Raw genomic sequence first — 8,731 nt, 5'->3', positions numbered from 1 at the left:
GGCTGTGAGAGGCTCACCAGCCAAATAACCCTCTGTCTTTTGACATTGTTAATCTTTAAGGAAAACCTCAGCGTGCAGGCCTTTTCCAGGGGGGAACTAAATGAATCACTTACTGTGCTCTTGCGTGCTCTCCTAGGCCTCCCCTTGCCTGGTTCCCTAAGGCCTAAAATGTGCCCAGGCAGGTTACCTCCTTCCCAGTTCAGATCAGTATTTATCTCTGAGTGATGGAAAGGTGCTGGTGCTTTCCAAAAATTGCTTCTTAGTTTCCACTGTGGAGTATGCGTTTTATAACTTCTAAACCTTACACCTGGGGGTTAATGCAAGCAATATGAGCTGATCCACAAATTCAGGTTGATATTCTGAACACTTCACACCGGGAGGTCTAGGACTCCATCCTCTCAGAAGACCCCCAAGTTCCATGTGCAAACCGATTGCCCCTCTCAGTGACTGGCACTAAGTCTGCAAAGCAGTTAAAACAGCTTTGACTTATCTTAAAAAAAAAAAATTAAGAAAAGAAAAGAAGGACTGGTTCTAGCCTTTCCCCAGGACAATGAAAATGCTTTGCTTTATATATGCATAACTAAGAAGGGTCATTCAGGTGACATTTTCCTGAAGTAAAACATCTATTCCTGGTAAATTGTCCTTCCTTTCCAGAAATCTTTGCTTTAACTAGTTTTCTTGTTAGATCAACAAAATCCAAGCAAAAAAATCTCTTATTCATTGAAACTGCTTCTTGCTTGTTTTCTTCGAGTAGATTAAATTTTCTAACACTTATGAATGTAATACAATTCAGATAGAGAAAGAGACATAAAAAAAAGTTTTATCCCCATTACAAAAGGTACTTGACAATTCCCTCAGCCCTCAGTCCTACACACCCCAATTTTTTGAAAAGTAGAAGAAACTGGAGCTAAATCAGCTAGAGAGAAAAGCGAAAGGGCTTAGTGACAAGCAATAAAAGAAAAATCAAGCTCTAAGGCAAAGTGTTCCACTTATTTTAAGCTGAGATGATCAGCTCAGTCATAGGGATTGACTGAATACATGTTTGGAAGAAGAACAGCCCCTGTGGGCAGTGTCTCCAAAGGCTGGGCAAGGGTGGAAAGCCCAAGAACAGTGATGACGGGCTCAGAGCAGTCCTTGGCCAGTCAGTTGGTTGGTCATTTGGTCGTGGTGGTAGCCCCAGGTCAGTTTAGTAGAGCCTCCAGTCCTGCCAGGCCAGTTTCTGCAAAGTCAGAGATCAGAGCTGTGTTCTGGAATAGCCTGCTGAGTCTCCCCTCCTGCTCAGCCCTGTAGTCAACAGCCCCAACCATACCTTCTCATGGCTCTGCAAAAAATGTCCTTGTCATCAATTAAGGCTGACTTTTGGGAGGCCTCTGTTGATGGCTCTTAACTCTCCTGCTTTTCTCTACCTGTTTATTGAGTGGTCTGGCTCCCTCCAGTTCACTGTAGGCATCCCATCTCCCTCCCTGCCAGGAGCCTTGCTGGCTGTCACCTCCCTCATGTGGACCAGCCATCGAGTGCCTCCCTTGGCCAGCTTTGTCATGACAGTGGGTCTATTAAATACCTGGGCTCGGTTCTCCAGGAAAGAAAAGGCATGGTGCTTAGTCACCAAGAGGGCTCTGCTTTATAACTCTCTAATATCCTTGAACCATCAAGAAAATACGAAGGATTTTCCCTCTGCTGAGCAGAAAGGGCTATTTGAGGTCCCATTGGTCCATATCTCTTTGGTGTTTACCATCCTCATTTTTGAAACCTATTCCCAGAAAAAATACAAGGAAGATGCAGAGAAGGGCATGCCATATTATGAAACGGTTTTGGACACCCCAGAGATGCAGAGAGTTCGGGAGAACCAAAAGAACTTCAGCCTGGTAAGTTTTTATTGAACCTACAACATAGCACACTGGTACCTGGGATGGCACAAGATGAGGAGGCTGCCTCTGGGCACACACATTTGAGTATTCGACTTGCCATGGGGCCATGGAACAGCCCCCACAGCTCAGACCCTCGGCCCACGAAACGTGTGTGCCATTCTTCTCCAGGCTCACCTTGTATTTCAATCCCAAATCATAGCATGAAAGATATGTCACTTTGCTGGGGCTTATCACCAAATATGAACTATTACCATTTTCCATTAGTGGCAACATCTGTCTTTTCCAAAGTTTATTATAAGAAGGGGTACATTTAAAACAAACAAACAAACAAAAAACTTAATTTAACACATTACAAGTTTTAGGGTTTTTAAAAATTAATTTATGCACAAAATTCTTATTAAAGAATTTCCCTTCAGTTTTCAGACCCTGATTATTGTGGCATAGACGTTATTTTAAATATAGGATTTTAACCTCCTTCACACAATATAGGACAATTGAAAATATGTAAAAGTGTTGAAATATTAACAAGATGTTTACTTTCTTTATAGCTCCAATACCAGGGTGACCTTAAAAACAGTAAAGGAAAAATTACAGTTGTTCAAGATACACCAGAAATACTGCGTGTTAAAGAAAATCAAAAGAATTTCAGCTCAGTATGTTTACTATTTACTTTCCATTTAATGCTAACCTAATAATTCCATTCTCTTTAAAAATATACTAGCCTCACGTTGGCTCAGACAATTAACATTTAACCTCCCCAGGTAATACTAGTCATTATTTGTTAAAATTCCCCATACTTTGCTCTAAAATCACTCCAGAGACGATTTGAACAACTTACATCTACTAACAAAGTAACTTTTCTTTCTTTAAATTTTTTAAAGCCCAGAACAGTAACATGTGTTGTCTTCCTCCCAGATGATGGATTTCTTTTTGACACTGTAATTTCTTTAATTATCCCTCCCCAAAATAACCAGCTGTCTTTATATTTCTTTAATGGATTCTGTGTTTCATATGACCATGGTTTGTTTTTTTTTTTAAATCAAAATTTTCTGACTTTCTCATTCTATATTAATACAATATGATAATCTTAAAAGAAATCTCAAAATCTGGAAAGTGCCCTACGTTGTGTGTTTGAGTTACTGATGCTGACATGAAAGACATCAGATTCTCCAACATTTGCCTAAGCACATTCTCTATAGCGTCTTTTGTTTTCACAGAAGTCATGTTTCCTAGTCTCTCTACAGGAATTGCTGGGTTCTCCTTTGTTATGTGTAACATTGTCCCGATTCTGAATGTCCAGGTTTTATATAAAGAGGACCTTTCACCAGGAACAGCAATTGGAAAGACACCTGAGATGTTGAGAGTGAAGCAAACACAAGACCACATTAGCTCGGTAAAGATGCCCGTTGTGGACTCACTTTCAATATTTTCTGCCTGCCTTTGATAATTTGCACTGATCTCTGAGCTGCACTCAAAACCTTTGTCACCAGAGGCAGCTTAAGTTGCTAAAATTGGAGCCTGTGGCTAGGGTCATCTCACAGTCTCTTTGACTGTGGCACTTTACATGAAGGGAAGGTCAATATGGAAAACAAAGAGGCCTGTGTCAGGGTAAACTGGAGCAGGACGGTGGTGAAAGTGCAAAAAGAAACAAAAGAAAACAAAACAAAAGCACATTTTATTCAGGACTCAGTAAGGAACTGGACTCAATTTCAAATACAGCAAGGAAAAGCGAGAATTTATAGCTGGAGAATGGGGAGTGGGCTTGGGTGGGGAGAGGATCGGTGGATGGAAAATTACTCAGAGAAAAATTCAGGGGTATCGAGGCCTGTGGCTAAACCCACCTAACAGGATTCTTTCTGGAGGAAGGCCGGGGTGGTTAGACTTCACTTGGGGGTGGTGAGGGGTAAGGAATTTGGTCAGATATCGAGGGTGATGCAATATCGAGGGTGGGGCATTCTGGCTAAACTGACTTATCGGGATTCTTGCTAAAATTGGACAATGCAAAAATGGACACCAAAGTTCAAAAGTCAATGCCTAGTTGGAAAGAGGAGTCAGAAGAACCTGACTAAAATTTGGTCAAGGAGAGACTCTTTGTCATTTGTAAGAAAATAAAATATGTTAGAATCAAAGAATCAACCTTCCTGGATATATGTGTGTGAATGTATCTGTCTTCATCAAACAAACTATTAGGTATGAAAACACAGGACTACACAGGAAAGTCAAGGGCCTACAGCTGAAGTATGGACCCCTGCCCTTACCCCACCCCCAGAAAGATAAGAGAGTAATCAAGTGTCCTTGTCCTTGGCATTGTTCTCCTCTGACCCAATATCAGAATGTGGCTGTGTTCAAACTAAGGATAGAGCTTGTGCTATTTTATTGTGATTTTTTTAAATTGTGGGGCTACTAACTAAACACATGCGTATGTTCCCCTTTTTATATCTGCAGGTGAAATATAAGGAAACAATTGGACAAGGGACGCCAATCCCCGACCTGCCAGAAGTGAAACGTGTCAAAGAGACTCAGAAGCACATTAGCTCGGTAATAGCCCACATGTTCAGCATGCAACTGTGCAACCAGCACCCTTGCCATTGCTGCCTAGCTCCATCTCGCCCCTGCTACCTCTACCAAGGGCTTCCTGTACCTTGGGGGTGGCGTGAACCCTCCTTTGGTCCTGAGAGGGGCACTGCAGCTTGCAAAAGTAGATTAAGATACCTCTGTCTTCACATGATCAAGGAGCAGAAGGGATTTGGCTTCTTGATTAATCATCACACCTACAGTTTCTAAAGTAAAATGTATGGACAGTAGTAGGAAGGTTACTGTGATGATCTCTAGTTAACCAAAAGCATATACACATTAATGTTTCTTTTCTATTTTTTTTAAATTTATTTTTATTATGGTGACATCGGTTAACAAAATCCAGTAAGTTTCAGGTGTACAATTCAACAGTAAGGCATATATATATGTATACACACATACACACACACACACATATACATATATATACACACATAAATATATACATATACACATATATACATATAAATATAAAAGAAATATAAAGTAAATGTTTATATATTCATATCCATATATATGAATGCATGTGTGTATATCTCAGGACGTTCTCCACCTTCCAGAAGACACTAGGTAGACTTGTGAAGTCTCCGCAGCCTTCTCCCTTCCCTTGCAAGATTTCTTGCCCTGTAGCCTCTGCCTTTTCCTGGTAAATGCAGTGCATGTTTCAGGTGCTCACTGTCGTGCACCCACAAGGGTATATTGTATGTTAAGCTGCTAACAGGAATTTCAGGCACCTGTGAGCAGTGTGTGTACGTGCTGGGAGGATGGGCAGTGTCCTCCACATCTGAAATATCAGATTAAGTGCACATTTTCTTGATTGTCTGTTCAGCTAGCCTTGCCCCTGTCCCCCACCCCCAGAGAGCACCCGTGTCTGCGCGCGCGCGCGCACACACACACACACACACACACACACACACACACACACTTTTCTCATTCATAAGCAGATTCTAAGCAATTGCTGGATACTAGCAAGAGATTGTATTAAGTCTGGGAAATAGCTTATGGCCAATAAAAGGTGAAAACCTTGTTCTCAGAGATTCTCCTGGGCCTTGGAAGACTGAACTCTAACCTCCATTAGATGACATTTGTTATTTCTCTTGCACGTCATTCATATTATTTAGACTCATTCTCTTTTCACTCCCCGCTTACCTTCTGACTTCCTGGTGGTACAAATATTACATTTAGAGTTTTCTGTCCACAAATCCAAGAAAACTAGCCCTTAGCTCCTTTGTCACCTTTGATTGCAAGCCCCTGTATTTCTCTGATTTTATTATGTTCTGCTCTTTATAATCGGTTCTGCTGCCTTGCTGGGTAAAGAAATGCAACTCTGTACCAAGGCAGTAGATTTTAATGATCCTTAAAAGTTTCCTAGCAAAACGAAGATATCAACACTAGTTTGTCAATGATTTTAGAAATTCATCTATGACACAAACCTCTAGGTTTTTTGTGTAGCTTCCATCCCAGGCTCTAGTACACCATAGAATACATCCACTTAAAAAGAGTTTATTCGCTCCTTTAGGCTGAAAATTCTTAACGTTCAGAGGGAAGGAGGCAAAAATAAACTGTCTCATCACATTAATGGTACCTACGAACAAGGGGTCAGCTAGGAATTTTCTGTAGAAAATACAAGAAAAACAGAAAATTCTCAATAACCTTGAAGAAATAGAGTATTATGTGCTCAGAAAAATTTAAACCAAGCAACTTATTATGTAAAATAGGTTTATTGTGGATTTACTCTACTGAAGACACTAATACTAGATGTTATAAAGTGGAGAAATTTTTCTCATTGTTGAATTTATTACTACTATTTAATGCATTTTAGGAATAGACTAAATGTTGACTATAGAAAATGCATAATTTAGTATACGGTTTTCAAGATAGTAAAATTACTACTTTGAAAAGAGGTGTTTGTGGAATTTTTTTCCTTATTTTCTTGAGTGTCATATTTGAAAGTGAGATTGTTGTTATGAGTTTCCACCAAATAGCACACATGTAGCTGTAATCCAAGGATTCGTGGTCATTTTGACCTTTTTGGGTATTCTAATTATCTCCTACAGGTTATGTACAAAGAAAACTTGGGAACAGGCATTCCAACCTCTGTCACTCCAGAGATTGAGAGAGTCAAACGCAATCAAGAGAACTTTAGCTCGGTATTTATAAATACATCAAATTTCCCATTTTTAAAAACATTACCAGAATAACCCATCATCCTTTTTCAAAAAGTAACATCTTAATAACAATTCTGTGTGTGTGCGTGTGTTTGTTATTACCTGGCCCAAACCATCTGGACTTATACAAAGTGTTTCACTTTTCTGATGGTCCTTTAACACTTTCAGTGACTGACAAGTACATAGATGTAAAATACTGTTAGTAAAATTAACACGAGATTCCTCATCATTATACTCATATCCTATAACTCAATGCTTTCCATTGTATTTTTTCATTCCCAGAATTAGCATCATAGTGTTCATTAAAATTGTGAAGTAAAAAGTAAAAGCACTTTCCTTACTAAACGTTATCCACTAAAAAACTCCCCCCTCACACACACCGCTGCCTTTAAATTTCTCCCTTCCTTAATCTTTGTACTCATTTTGAGTGTCTTCTGGGTACTTTCTTGTATCTCACAGGTTTTGTACAAAGAAAATTTGGGGAAAGGAACCCCAACACCTATCACTCCAGAGATGGAGAGAGTCAAACGCAATCAAGAGAACTTTAGCTCGGTATTTATTAGGGGACGAAAACTAAAATCCCTTAATTCCTATTTAAAATAATATTTTAACACATTACAAATATCTGATTTTTCTTCCTATAAGATTACTAAATTTATATAATGAAAATAATGATACCAAATATTACCTAAGTTTCCAAACCAAATGTAATTTAGTATTTACTTTAGTTCTGGTGTGAAATTTTAACTCTTGTTTTCCCTAAAACATAGCTATTGATCACTTTCCTTAAATGCCTATAATACTCAGTGTTTCCTTCCTCAGATCCTCCTTGAATAACAATAGGTGTTTCTAACTGGTGTGGCACAGTCAAAAGTAAAATCTAACACCCCTTCAAAAGGTCAATGTAATTAGAATTGTGTTGGTATTTATTCTGGCTCTGTTTGATGTTTTTTATGTTTGCAACTTTTCTCAAAAGAATGTGATTCTTAAACATTTTCATTCAAAAAAACAACATAGTAATTCATAGTAACTCAGAAATACAAATTTCCTTGACTCAGCTATTTTTGTATACCATGCAAGATATAATTGAGCTTTCCTTTGGAATACTTTTAAGATCATTGAAAACTAATATTTGTTTAGCTTTTAATATTTGTTAATATTTATTTAATTTTCCCAAACCTACCTACCTCTTTCTCTCTCTCTCGCTCTCTCTCTCTCTCTCTCACTCTCTTTCACTCTTTTTCTCTTGGTTCCCTAATTTAGAGTTACCAACAACTTATTACGGATATTAATTACAATTAACTTGAATGCTATTTGAAAAGGCCTAATCCTTCTGTCTTTGAGAGAAGGCCTATATAAGTAAGTGATTCTTACCTGCAGCCTGGCAGCTATGTCTGTATTAATGCCACTTAGGGACAGACATTACACTGAGTGTGACTATATGTCCAAAGGTGGTCTATAGTTGTTCTATTCCTTAAAGTTATTTAGACCTATTTTATGTAATTATGAAAACAAATATAGTTTTAGAGATTATTTTAAAGGTTAAGTTTACCTAAAAGACGGGCCCAGGCTGATTTGATTGTTGGTTTTGTGCACACAGATTTTGTACAAAGAGAATTTGAGCAAGGGGACCCCTCTACCTGTCACTCCTGAGATGGAGCGAGTCAAACGCAATCAAGAAAACTTTAGCTCGGTATTTGGCAGAAAGCTCCTTTAACTCCATATTAAAAAAATAATAATAACTTTCTATAAAACAAACTTCTCACTATGAGTCTCTTTAAAATAATCAACTTAACAAATTGTTTAAAAAAAAAAAAAATCTCATCAACTACGTCGTTCTGTTTTCCAGATCTTTAACTACCATTTGATTCTAATGTTTTATATTTTCCATAATAGTCCCTTAAAACTTTTAATTTGTTCCTTTCTTTCTCTATTCACCTTCCATGTTACTACTGGGACTTTTGAAGTTAACTCATGTTCAGAAAAAATCCCAAATACTGTAGCTCTTATTTACTTTTTTTGGAACTCTTTTTATTCGATGTTTCTAGGTTATCATTGCAGGAAAAGACACAAGATCAAGTCCACATGTAGAAACAGTGGTTCTTGAACAGATCGGATCTA

General features: G+C 38.3%; 1 protein-coding gene across 1 annotated transcript in view; it reads left to right on the top strand.

Moving 5' to 3' along the window:
• The window catches only part of NEB (nebulin), a 193,484-nt gene that overhangs the window by 172,417 nt on the left and 12,336 nt on the right, over positions 1–8,731 (top strand). Inside the window, exons 134-139 of the mRNA XM_006921066.2 lie at positions 1,761–1,865; positions 2,417–2,521; positions 3,169–3,261; positions 4,314–4,406; positions 6,500–6,592; positions 7,070–7,162. Coding sequence (XP_006921128.1) covers positions 1,761–1,865; positions 2,417–2,521; positions 3,169–3,261; positions 4,314–4,406; positions 6,500–6,592; positions 7,070–7,162 — 582 coding nt within the window. The remainder of the gene's footprint in view (positions 1–1,760; positions 1,866–2,416; positions 2,522–3,168; positions 3,262–4,313; positions 4,407–6,499; positions 6,593–7,069; positions 7,163–8,731) is intronic.

Source organism: Pteropus alecto, unplaced genomic scaffold, assembly GCF_000325575.1.
Source record: "Pteropus alecto unplaced genomic scaffold, ASM32557v1 scaffold3, whole genome shotgun sequence".
In the NCBI taxonomy this organism is placed as follows: domain Eukaryota; kingdom Metazoa; phylum Chordata; class Mammalia; order Chiroptera; family Pteropodidae; genus Pteropus; species Pteropus alecto.
This window is presented reverse-complemented; position numbering and strand designations above follow the sequence as displayed.